This window comes from Melanotaenia boesemani, chromosome 14 (genome assembly GCF_017639745.1).
Source record: "Melanotaenia boesemani isolate fMelBoe1 chromosome 14, fMelBoe1.pri, whole genome shotgun sequence".
In the NCBI taxonomy this organism is placed as follows: domain Eukaryota; kingdom Metazoa; phylum Chordata; class Actinopteri; order Atheriniformes; family Melanotaeniidae; genus Melanotaenia; species Melanotaenia boesemani.
In genome coordinates this window covers 18,821,226-18,841,621 of record NC_055695.1, presented here as the reverse complement: position 1 = coordinate 18,841,621, position 20,396 = coordinate 18,821,226, and the positions used below count along the sequence as shown (strand labels likewise).

General features: G+C 39.0%; 4 protein-coding genes across 5 annotated transcripts; 2 read left to right on the top strand and 2 right to left on the bottom strand.

Annotated features, from left to right (window-relative positions):
• On the top strand, nucleotides 1-1,960 carry timm13 (translocase of inner mitochondrial membrane 13 homolog (yeast)). Its single transcript, XM_042007078.1, has 3 exons — nucleotides 1-235; nucleotides 496-564; nucleotides 866-1,960. The coding sequence occupies exons 1-3, from the start codon at nucleotides 116-118 to the stop codon at nucleotides 962-964; spliced, it is 288 nt and encodes a 95-aa protein (XP_041863012.1). The 5' UTR covers nucleotides 1-115; the 3' UTR covers nucleotides 965-1,960.
• A 1,051-nt stretch (nucleotides 1,961-3,011) lies between these two features.
• On the bottom strand, nucleotides 3,012-14,064 carry tmprss9 (transmembrane serine protease 9). The gene is made up of 16 exons (XM_042007077.1): nucleotides 13,640-14,064; nucleotides 11,946-12,170; nucleotides 11,612-11,739; nucleotides 11,467-11,534; nucleotides 11,206-11,381; nucleotides 11,044-11,088; nucleotides 10,285-10,398; nucleotides 9,976-10,141; nucleotides 8,861-9,135; nucleotides 7,587-7,729; nucleotides 6,857-7,136; nucleotides 6,652-6,765; nucleotides 6,407-6,575; nucleotides 6,053-6,318; nucleotides 4,143-4,279; nucleotides 3,012-3,474 (listed from the first exon to the last, which is right to left on the bottom strand). The coding sequence occupies exons 2-16, from the start codon at nucleotides 12,091-12,093 to the stop codon at nucleotides 3,313-3,315; spliced, it is 2,391 nt and encodes a 796-aa protein (XP_041863011.1). The 5' UTR covers nucleotides 12,094-12,170; nucleotides 13,640-14,064; the 3' UTR covers nucleotides 3,012-3,312.
• A 1,566-nt stretch (nucleotides 14,065-15,630) lies between these two features.
• On the bottom strand, nucleotides 15,631-17,938 carry lsm7 (LSM7 homolog, U6 small nuclear RNA and mRNA degradation associated). Its single transcript, XM_042006908.1, has 4 exons — nucleotides 17,866-17,938; nucleotides 17,550-17,640; nucleotides 17,351-17,422; nucleotides 15,631-16,064 (listed from the first exon to the last, which is right to left on the bottom strand). Exons 1-4 carry the CDS (start codon nucleotides 17,869-17,871, stop codon nucleotides 15,922-15,924), a joined length of 312 nt encoding a protein of 103 aa, XP_041862842.1. The 5' UTR covers nucleotides 17,872-17,938; the 3' UTR covers nucleotides 15,631-15,921.
• Nucleotides 17,939-18,188: 250 nt separating this feature from the next.
• Nucleotides 18,189-20,393, top strand: LOC121653426 (kelch-like protein 23). Of its 2 annotated transcripts, XM_042006905.1 has the most exons (4): nucleotides 18,189-18,858; nucleotides 18,964-19,205; nucleotides 19,422-19,833; nucleotides 19,963-20,393. In XM_042006905.1, exons 1-4 carry the CDS (start codon nucleotides 18,221-18,223, stop codon nucleotides 20,264-20,266), a joined length of 1,596 nt encoding a protein of 531 aa, XP_041862839.1. In that variant the 5' UTR covers nucleotides 18,189-18,220; the 3' UTR covers nucleotides 20,267-20,393. The 2 variants fall into 2 exon arrangements, with proteins under 2 accessions (XP_041862839.1, XP_041862838.1); XM_042006904.1 differs by having other exon boundaries at nucleotides 18,189-19,205.
• Nucleotides 20,394-20,396: the final 3 nt, after the last annotated feature.

The window sequence follows — 20,396 nt, the reverse complement described above, 5'->3', positions numbered from 1 at the left end:
CGCCTCTGTCAAGGGCATTGGAAGCTGTCGTTTACCAAACCTAGCGTTTACCATCTGCACGTGCAGTCTCTATAAATCCCCCAAAGTCGAATATCCGAGCAGGACGCAGATAGAAATGGATGGGTTTGGTACAGACTTCTCAGCAGGAGGGTCCGGTGGAAAAATGGACACCGGTACCATCATGGAACAGGTTAAAGTCCAAATCGCGGTGGCTAACGCACAGGAACTTCTCCAGGTAAATCAATGGACTTAGCTGCTAAGCTAACTAGACTGAGTTGAGGCTTTGCTATGTTAACATCAGTAGTTGGTTTATTTGAGATTAATTTATTGATCTTGTCAGCAGGTTAGATGGAGAGTTAGTATTACTTTATAACACATGTTAAACATGGCTCAGAGAAACAATCTGTTATTGAAACATACGAAACCAGCGACTCTTACCCAGAACCTCACTGTCTTAAGTAGGACACTGGCATAATTAACGTGTCCTTGTTTCAGAGAATGACAGATAAATGCTTCAAGAAGTGCATAGGTAAACCTGGGAGCACACTGGACAACTCTGAGCAGGTATGTGTTTGGGTGACGTGAGTTTATTTGGTTTTAGCTTCAGACTGGAAATGTGATTACAAGTTCACTGATTCCAGTTACATATCTTTGGGTTGCTGGTTATACAGTAGACATGTTTGGATTATCTTTCTTGTTTCTTCATATTTTAGTAAAGAATAACTGTCAGATTAATTAATAATGATGATGAGCATTGATAATAGCCCTAACATCATTAAGTACTTTCTTTTTGAGGCTTATTATTATTATAATAATTATTATTATTTTTTAACATTGTTGTTAACATCTCTGCATCCCCATATAGAAATGTATCGCCATGTGTATGGATCGGTATATGGATGCCTGGAACACTGTATCCCGAACATACAACTCCAGATTGCAGAGGGAAAGAGCTCGGATGTGAACATCCTTCTCCTCCTTCCCTTCCTTGGGCTGCTGCTGACAGTGAGGATAAGTGCAGCGCATCACTGGAGGTCATGAACTGTGCACACACAGGTGTATCATGGAAGCAGCACATCATCAACCTCTGCCACAATACCTCACAGACAGGCAGACAAGGCCTTTGGACTCCTAGCCATAAGAGTGTCTCTGTGGAGAGTTTGATTTCTGCTGAGGAACAGCTTACCAATAAAGCTTAATTATTTTATCTTATATGTAAGAACTACAATAATTCATCCTCTGTGGGTACTTTCCACATTTTGTGCGAATGTTTATACACTAGCCATGTGTTTAAATGGCAAAATAGTGTGATGTGGTAGAAACGCTTTACTGACTTTGACATCAGACAGAGTTTGAGTTCCACATGTGACAATTTAGGACACATAGAGCCCATAACTGAACAGGATGACTCCTAGTCAATATATGTTTCCAAAACAGTGTTTGGTGCACATTATTTGTGCTCAGAAAAGGACAAAATATTTAAATCTGAGATAAAAGCAACATTTCAGGAGTCCTTTACAGCCAAGTGTCTGAGATCTATTGAAACTCCCTCTCCAAGCATTTATAAAACCTCTATAACTTGTCTTCACTCATCTAAATTGCATTTTGAATTTTTGTTTTTTCTCGAAAACAATGCCAGTGTGCTATTAGATGGCATGGACATAACAATAAACCTTTACCTAAATAAATGTCATTTTGAGTTTGCATATAAGACCTAGTTCTGTCCCCTCTTCATGCCGGACTGCAGCTACTGCACCTTTGACTCCATCACTAGCTCTGGCAAGTCCCATCCCACAAGTTGACAGGAGTGTTTTTTTATGTTTATGTTTCAAATCCTGACTAATGTTAAAAACTTTTTTCCACACTGCTGTTCCAAAGTAGATCTGCTCCATCACACCGTTTATGACTTGTTTCACTTGTTATTTTATAACAAATAAAATATGGGCATGTGAAAGTTAAACTTGGATTTTCATTTGAAATCATCAGGAAGAACTGAGGAGTTTTCACAGCTGTGAATCTGACATTCACCAGCCTCCAGACAGCCCTATATCAAAGTACAGCAGGAGAACAAAACTGTTTTGTCTGGCATGTTTTCCAGGTGTCACTCTATCTGCTGCCCTCCACAGTAGTGGACTTGTTTCAGCAGAGGTCTACCTCACTCTAGATGGTATACTGCACCTTTCACAGCTTTGTGTGTGCAGTTTATCTGGTGTCTGGGAACCTCAGTCACTTTTTCCTGCAGAGTAAGAGCCAGAAAAGCCTGTGAACCTCATATGCAGTATGACTGAGAAAAAAGGAATTATTTCCATGGGAAAAAGCTACAAAGCAATAAAGGATGTCATCTTTTTTTTTTTCTTTTCATATGTTTGCCATCAATAAAAGAGCATCATCATCAGTTGAATTTATCAAGCTCAAGTCAGAGGGTGAATTACTCAAAGCTAAATCTAGCCTCACTTTTTCACATAGAATTATTTCTCCCCCCCAAAAGCCAAATTTTAGCGAAAACATTCGAAGTACAGATATTAAATAGACAAAGAAATGTACCCATAAATGACCACATATTCCAATCATCCACAACATTAAAACCAGCTTTAGAATATTTCGTCTCTAAACAGCCCTGGTCCATCAGGTCATACTCAGGACCTTTGGGAATATTGATTGGTAGTTAGTAGCAGGTTCCTGGATATTGTGGGTAATTTACTCATTTCAGCACATCTCCTGGATGCCTGATTAGATAGGGACTTTAGTTTCCTGAGAGTTTTTTTATTTTTATTTTTGCAGTATGCTCCAGTTTATTCCAGTTGGAGCACAGGTTTGGTCTGTAACTGTTCATGTTGGTGGTAAAAATCCCCGATTTTGTAAGTACACCAAGCAACATATGGCACTACAGAGATGTTATTCATGTCACCTGTCAGTAGTTTTGATGTTGTGGTTGAATGGTGCATAATCTCAAACCCACATAAAATATTGATAAAAAAAACAAAACAAAACACCATTACCAGTATTCTTTCTTTTTACCAGTCAGGAAAATAAATAACTGTAATAAATACTTTCAGACATGCATGCATTGGCTAAATGTCCATAACCCACAGCTTATGATTATTTTTTCAGTACATGATAAAAGAAAAATGTTCCGAGTCAGACAATTGCACAGTGTAACAAAAAGCACCTATTACCAGTTGGTCAAATATATCAATAGTATATATTAACCAAGTCTGTGTGTGTCTTTATTCCTTGTACAGTACAGTTTTGTAGAGACGATGCACCATTATGATCCTTGGCGCCCACAAGTGTTTGTTTTTTTTCCCCACTTTAGAAAGGTAGGTATGTAGATATCCATTTCCTGATGGATGTGACACGAGTGTAAACACCTGGGAAACCTATTCGTCCACATCCATGTCCCCAGCTGGTCACTCCTGCGATAAACCACTGGCCAGAGAGGTGACGGCAAGTCAGCGGCCCTCCAGAATCTCCCTGGAAGATTGAATCGATGAAAGAAAAGTTTAACAGCACAGTTATTTTTTTAACAACAGCAATGCTTTTAGGTCTCCAATTAGTAAAGGTGGGCAAATTAATTGATCACAGAAGAGTGTTGAAGCAGAAGAATAATAAAGAAGGAGCAGTTACAAGGAGAATGTCAATTGGATCACTTTTGAGATGCCTTGTGCTTTGACCGAGACAGGAATGCATGAGTGTTTCCTTACATAAGAAGATTACAAGGAGAGAGGAAGAAGGAGAGGAAGGGAGAAGGTGCAATGTGGGGTGTGTATTTTTAGGGAAAAAATATATTTTCATTTTAGACAAACACAAGCAAATATTTTTGTTTTTCCACTTAAAATGTTTTAAAATCCTTTTCTGTTTATATACATTAATATACATAAATTTTTTTTTTCAAAAAGTAAGTCCTGATAACCTTTAAAGAGTAAATAACAAGATTAACTTTGCTCTGACCTGGTTAATCATCCACTGTAAAAAGATGCAACTCAGCCATGGCACAACGTCCTAATTCTCAGGGCCTTTGAGAAGTTGGACCACACCTTGTGATCTTCTATCTTACAGCTAAGAGGCTGCCAAAGCTGTAACAATGCAGATGTCCAACCCATATCCGAAGAGGTAAAAGTGTGTTACCCAGCGTGTCTTACCAAACAGGTGTCCCTGCCTCCCTCCATGAATCCGGCGCACATCATGGTAGGAGTCAACACGCTTCCATAAGACTGCTGGCAGTCTGCTTGGTCAATGATGTTTACTGCAGCTTTCTGCAGCAAGTTGGTCAGTGAACCTGTGAAATGATAAGTGTATCATGCATTTTCACAACTATATGTGACTTTTTATTTAAAATGCTTCATTTTAGTTCGTCTATCTTTTAAGGGTCCTAGCCAAACGTGTGTTAAAGGGGCAAAAAACAAAACCATTTCACTGCAAACTTTGCTGTTGTGCACTGGCTGGAGACCAAAATAAAGTGTGTCATGAGCTACACCTCCCTCCACCTCTTCCCCCATCCCCAACTCGCCTCCTCTGCAAGCGAATGTTCAAAGTGCAAACACACTGAAGAAAACAATATCATTATGTTATGGAACATGTTAAAGTAACTTATTATGTTTATGTTGTTACTAACAGTTTAGGAGAAGAGCTAGCGCCAAATCCAATTGAACCCCTTTAGCTCTTGCAGTGCTCTCCAGTTTGGAAAAACAAGGCCAATGTTCATCCAAATTATGTCCCTTCCCTTATCGAATAACTCTAGTTCTTCACATAGCGGTTTTTTAAAATTCCTTCAATCTAGGAATGAAGAATTTCCGCTTATTGTCCCTTTAAGAACTGGAAGGGATGACAGCCCGCTCTGCAGTTTACTCACAACACTGTTAGGGTCTTTTGGTTTTGCTTTATTTATATTTTGTTTTTCAGTTTCATGTAGTCATGCTTTGTTCACTAGTTTAATTAAAGTTGCTTTTATTATGCAAGAGGCCATAACTACCCAGCACAGTAGGAAGTGGTAGTACACTAATTAGTCGTAGAAACAGGAAGAGAACAGGGATTAAAAGCACACACACAAAGCAGAGCTGGTTTTGTGTTTTTCAGTGATGTCATACAGAGCCAGTCTCTCTTGAGTAATGGCTCTCATTGGTCTACAGTTTCTTAAGTCTTCATGAGCATGTTTTTATGGAAAAAAATAGCTTGTTTTGCTTGTGTTCTAGTGGTTATTTTCTATAATCAGTGCTGACTTCTATCTCATACACTCATTTGCTCTTTAACAGTCAATCAGAGTGATCTCTTACTGTGCCAGTTCACTAACATAAACTGTTTGGAAGATGTTGAAGGAATTGACAATGCAAATCACTCTGCTGTGTTTGGTTAGCTGGTTGGTTACTTATAGAGGATGGTTTCTAAATGTCTGGTTTGATTTAACACAGGTGGCGACTGTGAAGTGCCCTAAAGACGCACCACTTTTAGGCAGTCTGTTCTTTCAGTTAGGGGCTGTAACATTTGGATCAATGTACCGCTTTCCATAAGAGAATGCCCTACATATAATACCTTCTACACTCAACTTAAAAACTGGCTGAAATAAAATCAACATTGTACTTGTTAAAACTCTGCAGATTTCCTGATGCATGATGTATGTTTCCTGCCTTGTGCCAGGATCATCTAATGGCTGCAGCATGCTTCATTTACAAGAGGTGCTTTAACTATGTAAATAACTGTCTTATTTTCATTATGATCAAATATTCTGTTTTTGAGTTGCATGATAACCTGCCCATGCACAAATGTTCTCATTTTCCCTGTAAATATTGTATTTTGTGAAATGCTGTGTCATGTGTATAGGTAGCCAGAACTTTTACTGTTGTCTAAACTTATGATTTTTTTATGAATGTTGGTATTTTACTCCTTGCCCAAGGACAACAGTTGAAAATTAGCTCTATAGCTAACACTGGCACATTTACAGCAGTGTTTATCAATGTGTACTGTCCTTGTCAAATAAACTAATAAAAATGTATCTAATTTATTTCCTCTTGAAATCAGAGTATGTGTCAGTGTGAGTCTACAGTTCCTCTCTCACCTCCTTCTCTCATGGATCCCCAACCTGCGATGTAGCACTCTGCATTCTTCAGGAAGCGATGCACCGGTGAGGGCAGACACACAGACTGGATGGTGTAGGACATGGGGGCTGGAACTGCCAGTTCCAGCAAAGCCACGTCATGGTCCATGTTGGTGCCATTGAATGATGGGTGGATGACTACCCTCTGGATGGGAATGACTAGGGCACCTACCCCAGATCGTAGCACAGATCCCAGGCTTACTACCCAGTTAGTTGGACTGGGATCACTGTGGACAAGAGTTATGCATGAAAATGATTAAAGCAGGACCAGTACCAGTCAAAGTGTGATGGCTGTTTTCCTAAATAAATTCATACCTTTTGAAGCAGTGTGCTGCAGTCAGTAACCACTTATTGTGAATGAGTGTGGCACCACAACGGTGAAGTCTTTGGTACTGGAGACTGCCAATCCAAGGCCACTCTCCCCTCCGAGCTGTTATTCCACCTATTATCCTATGAGATCCCAGTGCAGGACGCATACCGCAGTCTGCGGCACAAATACAACTCAAAAACATGTCCTTCAACACAAACAAACACACGGTTCTCTTTCTACATGAACTCACCACAGTTTCTTTCATCAAGCTTGTTGGGGCAGTCAGGAACTTTGTCACACTCTGGGTTGACTTTGTTAATGCAGAATGTGGAACTACACTGGTAGTTTCCACTGCAGTTCACAGCTGAAATACATAACAAATAATTCACTCATGTTGTAACAGTTTTAAATGAGGAATGAGCTCATAAATGTATGTGGCTCTAGGATGATATTACCAGGTGATGCTAGTACTGAGGAAACATTAATGGAAACAGTCCCAGGAGTCGGACCATAGGGCTCTATTTTTGCTGGTGGTAGCACAGATGCAGCATACTGGATGGAGTCATGAACCAGACTAGGATCTGTGTGCTTTAGAATCCAGTTTCGAAGCCTGGTGACGCGGGAATAAACCCCAGGCCTGTTGATCTGGGCACATCCCACACCCCAGCTCACTATCCCAGCCAAGAAGAACCTTCCCGGGGCCCCCTCACACACCAGAGGCCCTCCAGAGTCGCCCTGCACATAAAACACATAACTTCTGGTTTTCCAATCAAGAAGTTAATGAAACCTGAAAACCTTGCAAGTGTAATTTTGGTGACATGTAACTGAAGATTGGTTTATTAGCAGGTAATAAGTGTTTAATTAGGATGTCATTACTAGAAGCTAATTTCTACAGTCTCATAGCCTTTCCATCACTGAAGTGTAATGACATCCCTTCTGTCATTTAAAGCACATAAAACATTAGGCTGAGATCATCATAATAGACACTACATCCACTTTTAGGGTGGGAACAGTATTAATGTACAGTTTTGGCCCTATTTTTAGATTCATTGTAAAAAAGAAATGAAAGCCACATCATTGGTCTATGAATAAAAAAACAAGGAAGCATTGTCAGAAAATGTAACTGGATAGCTCATACTATAAAAAACAACCATCTGTTAGTTGTTTTTCAGAGTGTGCACTGACCTGACACGAGTCCACCTTGCCCTGCAGGAATCCAGCGCATATCATGTTTTGAGAAATAGCACCTCTGTACACAGAAGATTTATTGCACTCCTTGGAGTCGATGAGTTTCACCACTGCTTTCTGCAGAATGGGAGGCACTGCGACTGAACAAAAGAACAGAAGCACAGTGCAAATTAATGTCTTATTTCTTCAGATTTCTTCAAAAGAGAGATATTTTATGAAGGCAGCCCTCTTCTTATATAACTCTCCTGGTTATGCCAACCTAATTTCATCTGGTGTTGGAAACACACAAGCCTTGCTTTCTCAAAACCACCACCACCTGATATTCTTCCCTCTCACTTCTATTATGTTTCAAAGTATGATACCTTTATGTATTTTTTGCAGATTAAATAGCAACTCATGCCAGACAATCACTTCAACCATTTCCTTGGGTATTAGTTAAAATCGTCAATGCTCTGTCAGCTGTCTCTAGTTTACTTTCCATAGTAATTCCCCTCAAACTGACTGTTGCTGTTGACTGAATTTCTCCTAACATATTTCTTAACCATTTCATACTAACACTCAACTTGCTCGTTTCCATCTTAACTCTCTAGCCATAATCAATTTGCACCCTTCAGTCATTGGTGGTGTTCCCCATTGTTCTGTCCTGAGACTCGTTATCTTCATTATTTATCTCTTCCCTTGGAAACACTAATTTTCCCTTCTATGCAGATGACACCCAGCTCTATCTGTCCATCAAACCCACTTTTTACTTAGCAGAGAACATTTGTTTTGCTCAAAACTTTCTAAAATTCAACAGTGACAAAACTGAAATTTTTCTTTCTAAAATAACAAATATCGGAATTAATCACTTGTCACTGATAATTTTACAATTCCTCCTTACCCCTCAGGACAAGAGTCTGAGTCTCTTCATTGTTTGTAATGCTATGAATATGCTATGAATAACACTTTAATAATAACTCAGTCAGCTTATTTTCATCTCTGCACTATTAACCATCTTTGCCCATTTCTTTAACCCAACAGTATCACCATTTAAATAAGAAGATACAAAACCTTGTAGTGTAGTACAGCATGTGCTTGTTAGGTTTTATCCCTTTCTTTAGTGTGCCATAGCTTATTTGCAGATGTAAATTTAAAACAGCCCACCTAAAAGAAAATACTATATTTAGTTATAAATAAAATCTAATAACCATCTCTAAGTCTGCCACTCAGCTCCTTTCTGTTTTACATTACTTGTGTTTGCTGCTGATGTGTATGTATGCATGGAAACTCACAACTAAACTGGTTCAGAGCACCCCATCCAGACACCATGCAGCTCTGACCAGGAGCAAAAACATGAGATGAAGAGGGTATGCAGATAGGTTGGATGTTTGAGCTGAAGGTGAGAGGGGTCTCCAGCTCTAGCACAGTCACATCATTGTTGGTGGTCATGGGGTCGTAGTCTGGAGACACAATTATCGACTTGATGTTAACTACTTTGGACCCTGACTCCTCACCACTGACCAGGTTTGCCCCAACTAGGGCTGTCCACTCCTTGGGGTCATTGTCTCTAAAAGAAGTAAAGAAACAAATTACAGTATATTTATAGGGTCGTTGAAATGCATACATACAAGAAATGCTGTTTTAATGCGGCGGTACAACAAAGAACTTAAGTGTTTTCAGGACTTATTTGGTACATTACTTCTGCAGTTATGCAGAATTAATACATTTGGAAACTTAACAACTCATTTATTTTGTTAGCCAACACAATTTCTTTCTTCCTCCCAAGTACACCCTCAACAGCCCTAAAGCAACCCTTGGAGGACTTATTTAACTTAAACCTGAATACCAGTAAAAAAATCAGATACCCAGAATTTACAATTTTCTACTAATATTTGATGAAGGCTCTTTGAATACAACAAAAGTCATTAGGGGAAGGGAATTAAGGATGGGATTTACAGAAGAACAACAAAAAGGAGTGATTAAGAGGATTAATAAAAGTTCTATACGTTTTTTATTTAGTTAAGTTTTCTTAAGATAAATAATCCCAAATATTCCCAGGACTAGATGACAGATGTGATAAAGGTCATCAGTCCCAGTGCAATTTAAAGGATTTTTTTTTTTTTTTTTTTTTTTTTGGTCTTTGATTATTTAACTTTTGGCAGACATATCAAAATATGTCTAATATTCTGAGGGTGAAAATATGACCTCTAATTGCAGTTTTTAGAGGCATCAAAACTGGGTTATTCAATTCTAAACATTTAGAAATCCAAGCTATTATGTATTTGATAGCACATTGTCTGGAAGTCAAGGGCCCATCTATTTCTCAAAGGCTTCGAGATGTCCTCATAAATATAGTTGTAAAACAGAAAGAAAATATAAAGAGAAAGTTGCTCCATTCTCTGCCTACCTCTCAAAGCAGTGTGCTGCAGTGACTAGCCAGTGCTCGTTAATGATAGAGGCTCCGCAGGTGTGTTGTTCTTGGAGCCTCAGACTGACCTGCCAAGGCAGCTCCCCTTGCCGAGCATCCTCACCACCCACCACCCGACTCCCCATGGCAGGTCGTGTGCCACAGGCTGAGAGAGATCACAGGAGTTTGGGTGGATCAAATGAATGAATAAAGGTGAGCAGCAAATGTTAGTGTAGTCGGCTGCAACTTGTAGAAACTACATGCTTGATATCAACTGTGTAGAGAAAGGAATGCTAAAGAATCATTTACCACAATGAGCTTCATCAGATTCATCTGCACAGTCTGGGATGAAATCACACTCTGGATTTATTTTAGTGACACACTCTCCATTGTCACAGGTGAAAGCATTTTCAGGACACCTGGCTAGAAGGTCCACGAGAGAACGCAAGCGTGAGATAAATAAGAAATAAATTATGACAATTAGATAATTATTCATAAGAATACTGAAAAAGTCCAGACCAGGTATAAGCAATTTAACCCTGGAATAAATCAACATTTTAAATTAATCAGATTTGCTGAAAAATAAATTGTTTTAAACTGAATAAATCAGAATCCCAATCACTTTGTTATTGTGTAACTACAGTAGAAATGAAGGAGGCAATCCTTTAAGGTGCATGAATAAAAAAGCATACCAGACAATTTAAAAACAACATTATAATAAATAATATGATTACACACACATTCACACAGGCATACAAGTCCACATGTATTGCACAGCACACAATTCCTGAGGCAATTGTATTTTTTAAGTGTCTTGAGTGCCGTTACTGCTTTTGTATAGAAACTGTTCTTTAGTCTGCTAAGTGCTGCTTTGTGTAGCTCATAAAAAGATTTCAGACTGAAGATGCATGACTCTGATTCAGTGCACCTCAGATAATATTAGAGAAACAAAAAGCAGCAGAATAACGTGCATTTAATGAGTCATGTCAAATTTGCTCCAATATGAACATTGTAACCCATTTAGTATTTTAATCAGTTGTGAAGAAAACTTGTTGCATGTTCACTCACCTATTGGATCATCTCCGATTGCATAAAATGACTTCCCACTGGCTCCTGCAGGAATGGAAGAAAAAAATTATGTGTGGAAAATTATCTATTTTTGTCTCTAGCACCCAGTCATTTCCTTCTGGTGCCACAGACAGATGTATGATGATAATGCAGTTGTACTACCTAATAAGAAGATAGCGCTAATCTCTCCGAAGCCCGGCACCTCCAGTGGTTTCCCGTTCATTTCTGAGCTGAGTCCTGCTCTCAGCAGGTCCAAAACAAAGTTTTCTGAATACTGCTGGATTTTAGACACCCTGAAGACCAGTCTAAACGTTACCATCACATTGCCATTAGTGTTACTGGAAAGACAGGAAAGTCATAATGTTGGTGTCATTCTCTAGACATTTTTATGGGCTAAATGACCTCATTTCAGTGTCCACTCACCCATAGGCAACAATGCTGCAGTCATCATAGTGATGTGATATAGATGAGGCAATGAAGATATTTTTAATCTAAAAGAAACTTTGGAGTTTAACATTTGTTTATGGAGAAACGTTGTGATTTTATACTGTTGCAAATCAGCTCTCACCTTGGATTTTAAAGCTGAGGAAAGTATTATGAAGAAACCAGAATTCTCATCCTGTAGATCAGGACTATACTTCAGACCATTCAGCTCCACTGTCTCCATGAAATAATGTGGCTCCTGCACCGAGTATGCTAGCAGTGAAAGATAAAAATCAGCTCTCAATGATATCCTCTGTTATTAATAGACTAGCAAATATAAGGAAACAGAAGCTGATTTGATCAGTTGAGAAATTTACCCTTAAATCGTGGATTAAATCATCTACATAATTATTTGATTTACGTGGAAAAAAAAGTATTGGATGTGGTGATGAGTGTAATGTTACTGTGTGCAAACTCACCTATAAGAAGACCCACAAGGATGCCTATAATAAGAAAGAAGAGGAGGCAAGCTATAATGGCACTCCTGTAGCAGCCAGGGCTGCAAGTAGCAGAGGATGTCCCTGAAGATGACCACGACCCTCCTCCTCCATCCTTCTTTACATCCATGTTAGACTCACAGAACTCACAGCTCACATTCAAATGTCTTCAGTATCATAACTTGTGACACACAAAATGACCCAGACCTGGTGGAAATAAAACAATAACTGTTCTGTGAGTTGCTGCATTCTCCCCAGCATCAAACTCTTAAAGCCACTCTGGAACATGATTGATTTCGGTGGTCATACTTTTATCTCCAGGTTTGAGGTTAAAAACTAATATGAAGAGCCTATAGTTATGGTCCAATTTTCCAGTTCCATGTGGTGTGTAGGGTAGTGACATCTAGCTGTGAAAAGGCAGATTGCTACCAGTGCCATTTAATAAGATCAATGGAGCAGTGATTGTGGCTACCTAGGACTGATGCAACTTTTTAGATGTAAATAGTAATAAATCATGTATACTTGTTTTCATACAATTCTACATTTGTTACATTGCATTTAAATATATTATATTGCATTTCTACTTAAGCTGAAACTTCTATATGATGATGCAGTTTTTCTTCTAGAGGTAAATATATTAAATAATGTGTAGGCCATGCAATTCTACATTCATTATCTTGCATTTAAATATTTTATATTGCATTTCTACCTAAACTGAAACGTCTTTATTATGAGCAGCCAGGTAGTTCAGTGCAAGTACATAATTGATTCGTATTGACATACATTCTTTTAGAAAATTGAACTAATGAACATATTTTTGTAAAGAGAGTTATTTTGAAAGCATATATGTTGGTACAAAACATAAATATATATTTTATTGTCAGGTTGTCTGTGTTGTAATTTAGAATAGACTTGTGAAGTGGACAGGGATCATGCCTGACAAAAGAATTCAATCCTTTTAGAAAAACATGTTTTTTATTTATTTATTTATTTTATTTTGTATGTTTGTTTTTTTCTTTATAATGTGAGAATTTTTTAAATGAGTATTAAACTTATTTGTCGTCTCAAGTGAGAAAATGTGTCAACGTTAAATGGATGAGAAAGAAAAACTTTATTTATCGCCTTATGGAAATCATAACTTTTAAAATGAGAAAATGAAATAAAAAAAACTAATTTAAATTTATGAGATTAAAATATTCTGTAGTGTTGAATTGAATCAGAAAGCCCCCCCACCCAAAAAAACAAAACAAAAAAAAAAACAAAAAAAAAAAAAAATAAGTTTGGGCTACCTAGTTTAAGATGCACACATGGATGGAAAACTAAAACAAAAAACATGGTTACCGAACAAACATGCACTGTGGAGGGAATTGATGTGATCGCATCCAAAATGAAAACAGACATATGTGGGGATTAGAGTTAAAAACGTCTAACTACTTAGAAAAGTCCAGCAACAGTTCCCAGGTTGAGGTTGGGTTTAGGTGAGCGTAAAAGACACCGAGGGAGCCATGATGCTCGGCAATCACCAACCAGACGTGGGGAGGAAAGATTGCGCAATAACTTTTTAATTTCAGTTTATAGCTTAACTGTGCGCCGAGGAAGTTACTCCACTCAAGCTCTCTTCACGAGCACCTCGGTGTGAAGCGAAAAACATTGTGAATGAAGTTGAGCGCACTCACCTGTCTCCTCTGTCATTGCTCTGAACGTTGACACTAGACGAGACTGTGCAGCTCTCAGCGGGCACAAGAGGCAAAAACACGGCTGGAAAACGAGGCAAAGGGGCAAAAAGGTCCGCTATTTGTTCCACCTGAGCTGGGGCGTGCCGTGCCCTTCCCGCAGGTAACTCACTCTTTCTGTTTGCTTTGAGAGGTCCACTTTAGCCTCAGAAATCCCCGGTCCATCCGTGTTGATCCCTTTGGTCACACCCCAATGTGCACAGGCGTTTCTCCTGTCACTTTAAAGCTCTAATAGTCTCCAAGTTAACATCAGACACCACCTAATCCGTCATTATTCCCAAAAATGAATGATTAGAAATTAGTCATTAAAAACACTCTGCAGCTCTTCAGGGGAACTCTGTGCTCCCTCTAATGGGCTGCCTCTTTGTGCTCCATTGACACAGTGACTGAGCAGCAGAGGAGGGGCGAAGCCTCCTGCAAGCCTTGTTTTTTATTTCTGGGTTTACAACTCCTGGCATCCGTCCTTTCACCAGGATTAAAGCGCTAAACAGATCAAGGGGGCGTTCTGTGACCTGCATAACCCTTCAAACTCACTCTTCTCTCAATTAATAACATATTTAAATCTACAAAGTTGTGTTTTACAGAAAGCTTTAACAGCAGCCCGTCATCTCAAAGCATCTGGAATTATTTTTAACATAAATAAATAATCCAGATGTTTATCTAAAGTCATGAGCCACAGTAAATCCCTCCTACCCTTCTCCAAAAGAACAATCCCAAAGATAAATAAGTACAGTTATACAATTTCCCCACCCTGCTTAATATACTTCTGACTTAAAGCAGTTCATACCACAAATGTCTCTTTGTGAGTGTGCACACAGGCTTGAATGGCTTATCTTCAAACACAGAAACTCCCTTTATTCCTTTAAACACTTTCAAAGATCACAATCAAATTCTTCCATTACTGCATGAAAAAGAGGATAGCGCTGTATCCAGTTCAGTGGCTGGTCGACAGATCACTGACTGCTCACACGGGCCAGTAGTTACAACCAGCAGATAGATGAGACGTCTGTCAGGTGATAACAATTGTTCTCTCTTTTTGGCTGGCCGAGTTTAACAGCAATGACTCTGAGCTGTTGGAAAAACAGATGTTATTGTCAAGAAGCTGGTGGACAGCCAACAAGCAGCTAGCCTGGTTCAGCTTTCATGGTTCTACGTTTTTTTAATTTTGCCTTAACCTTGGAGTGTTGCTAGATTCCGTTCTGACTTTCAATAGCCACATCAAAGCTGTCACCAAGGCAGCTGTTGACAAACCCCAAAAGACCAACAGAAACTCATCCATGCATTCATCTCCAGTAGACTGAATTACTATAACGGTCTTGTAACAGGACTTCCCAAAAAGAGCATTAAACATCTGTAGCTCATCCAGAATGTTGCCATTTCAGTTTTAACAAGGACTAAGAGATCTAAACACATCACACCAGCTTTAAAATCTCAATTTTTAAAACCCTACCAATAGTTTACAATTCCCAGAATGGTACAGGACCAGAACACACGGGTCAGCGAATCCAGACCAAAGTCCAGACTAAACATGGAGAAGGAGCATTTAGCTGTTACGCTGCTAAGTGGAGCAAATTTTCAGTGGAGGCTAAACTTTCACCAAATTGCAGACACATTTAAACACAAGTTAAAAACATTTCTTATTCCCTTATGCATGAACTCTTAAGTTTTTTTTAAACGTATCTAGACATTGCTTGCTTTTAAATGACTAGTTTTATGATTTGTGCACATCCTTTTAATTATAGCTTAATATGACTCTTATGTACTTTTTAATGCTTCTTCTGCACCCTGCTGTAATGCTTTTGTTTGAGGTAAAACACTTTGAATTGTCTTATACATGAAATGTGCTATACAAATAACCTTGCCTCATCTTGGTCATGTTTCTACAGTTCCTCTGTGTACAGGCTCAGGAGAAAAAACAACTTGTAAGGCCAGCATAGCTTTCTTTTCCCCTTTATTTTCTTATCAAAAACAAATAATAGGAAAACATCTAGTCATTACAGATAAAAAGAACATTTCACTGTTAACACACGATCTCTTTACAACACAAATCTTTGTACTATTTGCATGACAAATTTTTCTTTGCTTATTATTCTTAACTCAAAACAGCATTGTTAAAAGAATAACTGTACTGTAATTATTAAAACAAAATTACAAATAATGGGAAAATACCTCAATAAAAAACAAACAAACAAAAAAACCACTGGTCTCCTAATAGCCTTAGCTAGTTAACCATCTTGCTGCTGTATGAAAGGATTTGGTATGGCCTCCATGCCATCCTGGGGACAGATGAGCACAACAGAGGTTCCTCTGCAGACCACCAGCCCCAGCTGTCTGGTGTCTTCTGTCAGCTTCAGCTGATCATCTGGATCTGAAGAGACATAAAGTTGTGTCTAACATGTTAGAATTATCATGATGCATCCAGTAAAAGGAATGTAAAAAATAAATAAACAAACAAGTAAATAAATAAAAAAATAAAAACAACTCTAATTTTCTCTTCTTGGTGTCAAAAGCTTTCTTTCCCCCCTTTCTGGTGTCCTCATTGTTTTAAGGTTTTGTCTCAAGTTAGCAATTTGTTCTTCAGTCTATCACAACTACATGTAACTATACTGCCACCTACTGGCAACAATTGGTTAATTTTGTTTACTCTGAACCAGTGTTGTGCCATGAAGTGATCTTCTACCAGAAACCAATTTGACGGTACTAGTAAGGTACTAGTTGGCCAGTAATTTGTACAGTATAACTCTTGAATGAAATCAGACCACTTCCATGTAGATTCTGCATTTTATTGACAAGAAACATACTAATTAAATGTTAATGTACTAATTAAAAAAATAAGTCATGAACATCAGTGAAAATAAAACTTTGTAAATCAACACATAAATCATAAACGAACTGGACTTTACATTCTAAAAACAAGCATAAGGCAAACACACATGAAGCCTAAACAGTGAAGCAACAACATGCCTGAATATCGTTTCTGATTACTGTACCTCTTTGTCTACAGCTGTGATTAATCCATTAAAGCACTCGCAAAACCATACATACTGTCATTAGCATTTGCATGCTGTGTCGGTTTTATACCGAGAGGAATATCTGCAGACCAGAAAGAGAAACTGGGCGACAGCGTTAACAGACTGAGTGGCCGTCTAATCAGTTTCTGGCAGACGATCACTTTATGGCATAACACCGGAAAACTAACAGCCTGATGCACATTTTCTGTTAATTGTCATTTTAAAGGCTTGCTTCAGATTTGCTTAACAGCTAAATGGAAACTTGTAATAAATATGATGGTCATAAAACACCAGACCTCTTGGTCTAAGGTTTGGAGCTGGTGATCCCTATTTGAAATATTACTATACGTATTGTGTCTCCAGAACAAATGAATGCTCAGCCTGTTACCAAACCTGTTATTTTTAGCCAGAAGTGTTAAAACAACAGACAAAAACAGCAAACATGTAGAGTGAGACATAATGATCAGGATGGGAAATGGTGCTCTACAAGCTATAAATTTATAGTTTTCCATGCCATTTCCCCTCAGTTTGCAGTGTTATAATGTTCATAAATAACTAAAAAAAAATTCTCATCACTGATTGTATCACACCGACCCTAGTCTTCGGTCTGTTATTTATTTATTTAGGATATTTTTCCACTTACCACGCATATATTCGATTGTTCCATCCAGTACGAGGTTAAGCAGCGGATCAAATCCTTTCAGGACACCACTAGCTGAAGGGGGAAATGCTCAGTGTCAACTTTTCACTAGTTAGGATCAATTAAACAACTTCATATACACAGTGATTCCACTGGCTAGCCAAATAGGCTAGTAACAACTTCCTAGCACCATTACACATACCTTCTCGTCCTCCTTGAAACTTTACACGAATCGGCTTGTCAATGTATTTGGACAAGTCAAAGATGCTCTCCTTCTTCTTCTTTTCTTTATCCTGCACACAGAAAAGTGCACGTTGTGTTTAGGTCACATGCAAGCTAACTGCTCACAAACACTTAGCACGAGCTTAGCTTAGCTTAGCAAGTTACTAAATGTACAAAAATTACTTTGGATATTTTGGAAAACATGCTTTCCATCTCTGGTGATATTTATAATTTTTACAATATATTCAAGATCGTATTTAGGCATAAAGCTAAAAAAGAATAAATTGTGAACTCACCGCCATGTTAGCTGTATGAAACGGAAGTTAAAGTTTGACCCCAGAGCCGTCCAACCAATCAAATCCTTAAGCTCATGAGTCTGACGTCATTTCCTTTTCCCTCTTTTTTTAAATTTATTAACTAGCTGCTTTACTATTTACTATTGTTTATTAAGGATTTTAATTAAATCCATGTTAACAGATTCCTGCCAACTGGGAATTTATGTAGCTTCTATTTTTCAGACTTATTTTCTCACTTGTTTTGGTGGAAGTCAGTCAGAGTCTAATAATACACTCAAGCTGTACACCAGTTGGTATTTTGTAAACCAGAAGGGGGGGAGAGCAGAACACATTTAGTGTGGCTATTTGCTGTGACATGGCCTGCAAAGCTAACACTGAGCTGAAATCTCAGGAGCAAAAATTCACACTTTTTTCTGAGCCAGTAAACAAAACTGAGGAAGATGAAACTGCTTTACAAGTAAAAGATTCTGAACCTGATCTAATCCCTGACATTGTCCTACAAGTAGAAGGAGAGAGATTTTTTGTCAACCGTCAACATTTGTCTCTACAGAGTCCTTACTTCAGGGCTCTCTTCTTTGGCTGTGGCGTGGAGAGCAACAAAAGACAGATAGAGATAAGAGGTGTGGGTCTGCAACAATTCAAGGTCTTGATGGAATACAGTAGGACATGCAGCCTAACTTTGGACAGAGAAAATGTTTTGGGGATCCTGGAGACAGCAGACTTTTTACAACTGGAGCGAGCCAGACTGTTGTGCTGTAAGTTCCTAGAGCGTGAACTGCACCTCAGTAACTGTTTGGGAATGATGACCTATGCCTGGCAGCTGGGCTGCACTCAGCTGTACACAGCAGCACGACAGGTGGTGCTCACACACTTCTCTGCAATCTCTGCCGAAGAGGATTTCTTGTTCCTTTCCAAGGAGACAATAGCAGATCTACTTGCCAGTGATGACCTGGCCATCCACAAAGATGATGTGGCCCTGGAAGCCACCCTACGGTGGGCCTCATTTGACTCTAAACGTGAGGAACATTTTCTGGAGCTTGTAGAGCTGGTGAGGCCGGAGTCTCTCTCTTTATCATTTATCACTGATCTTTTGACCAGAATGAAAAGCTCTGACCCTCGAGCCAGGCTCATCAGCAAGCTGAATGAACATTTCCCACCATCTTGGTCAATGGGGAGGTCAATACGGAGGACCAGGGCCAAAGAGACCCTCTATGTCCTTGGTGGGCCTCATGATCAAGAACAACAGGCACTGTATCAGTTTCACCCTCTGAGTGGTAGATGGCAGAGCTGTGCACCACTACAGAGGAAGAACTTAACCCAGTACTCTGTTGCTGCAGTAGGTAATGTTTGTATAATTAATATACTTGTTGTGATGAGGATAGTAATGAAACTAATAAATACAGAGCTCTGAATGTGTACAGGGAATAAACACAGGTTTTCATCACTCATTTCAGTGCTATTTTCAAATTGAATTTAAGATTTTTTAAAAACATACTGGTCATTAGAATAGTCAGTATCTTATAACATGAAATCTTATTTATTTTCTCATCATTTAGGAGACAATGTGGTTGTGACAGGTGGATACTTCCGGGATGTGTTGTGGTTCAGCGTGGACTGGGTCAAAATATACGAATGTGGGAACCAGCGCTGGGTAGATGGGCCGGCTCTGCAGAAATCCAGACACAGTCACTGCTCCACAGGGATGAATTCAGCTCTATATGTCCTAGGTGGCTGTATGGATGAAGGTCTTGTGGCTGATGTAGAAATGCTGGTCCTGGGGTCAGAGGAGGGCTGGAAGGAAGTGAGGCCCATGATTACTGCCGTGGAGAGGGCAGCCACTGCTGCTCTGGGGTCATGCGTCTACGTAGCATGTGGCCTGGATGAAAATGGGGAAGCTTATGCAGGAATTCAGAGGTATATGGTGAAAGAGGATCAGTGGGATGTGGTCTCTTATTCTCCATTTCCACGGTGAGTGAATCATCAAAGTGCACCAATTCCTCATCTTGTCTTTCTGATCTTGTCAAAATGAAATGGTTTCATCATGATAGCCTAATTAAAAATTAAACAGAAAGATTCATCTGTTCTGTCCTTTTCTAGATATGACTTGGTTGCTACTGAGCTCAATGGGGCCCTCTACTTGTTTGGAGGCCAAGCCTTGCGTTTTGACATGGAGACAGAAGAGTGGACGTTACTAGAAGAGGAATTCTTGGACAGAAAGTTCTTCTGTGGCTGCACCACAGTCACGGGACAGATCTACCTGGTCAGTGAGAGGAAGATTAACAAAGCATTCCCCAACATGGTGCTGCTGGACCCTTACATAGACACATGTATTGAGATAGATGATGCCATTCCTTGCCCTGTGCCCCTCAGGGGATGCATCACCATGAGAATGGTCACATGATGTAATGCAGCTTTGAGTTTTATTTCTTTATGCGCATCACAGATGCCTTAAATGGAGCATTTTAGTTGTGTGAGGTTTAAAAATTAGATACTTGGAAAAAAAAAGACTGAAAATATTTGTGAGACATCTG

Coding starts and splice junctions, on each gene's coding strand:
- timm13 (XM_042007078.1), top strand. CDS start 116: ATGGATGGGTTTGGTACAGACTTCTCAGCAGGAGGGTCCGGTGGAAAA. Junction 236..495: donor ACGCACAGGAACTTCTCCAG/GTAAATCAATGG, acceptor TCCTTGTTTCAG/AGAATGACAGATAAATGCTT. Junction 565..865: donor CACTGGACAACTCTGAGCAG/GTATGTGTTTGG, acceptor ATCCCCATATAG/AAATGTATCGCCATGTGTAT.
- tmprss9 (XM_042007077.1), bottom strand. CDS start 12,093: ATGGATGTAAAGAAGGATGGAGGAGGAGGGTCGTGGTCATCTTCAGGG. Junction 11,740..11,945: donor CCTTGTGGGTCTTCTTATAG/GTGAGTTTGCAC, acceptor TTTCACTGCTAG/CATACTCGGTGCAGGAGCCA. Junction 7,730..8,860: donor TGCTCTGAACCAGTTTAGTT/GTGAGTTTCCAT, acceptor TCTTTTGTTCAG/TCGCAGTGCCTCCCATTCTG.
- lsm7 (XM_042006908.1), bottom strand. Junction 17,423..17,549: donor GTTTCAAGGAGGACGAGAAG/GTATGTGTAATG, acceptor TTCCCCCTTCAG/CTAGTGGTGTCCTGAAAGGA. Junction 16,065..17,350: donor AACAATCGAATATATGCGTG/GTAAGTGGAAAA, acceptor ATGTCTCTTCAG/ATCCAGATGATCAGCTGAAG.
- LOC121653426 (XM_042006904.1), top strand. CDS start 18,221: ATGGCCTGCAAAGCTAACACTGAGCTGAAATCTCAGGAGCAAAAATTC. Junction 19,206..19,421: donor GTACTCTGTTGCTGCAGTAG/GTAATGTTTGTA, acceptor CTCATCATTTAG/GAGACAATGTGGTTGTGACA. Junction 19,834..19,962: donor TCTTATTCTCCATTTCCACG/GTGAGTGAATCA, acceptor GTCCTTTTCTAG/ATATGACTTGGTTGCTACTG.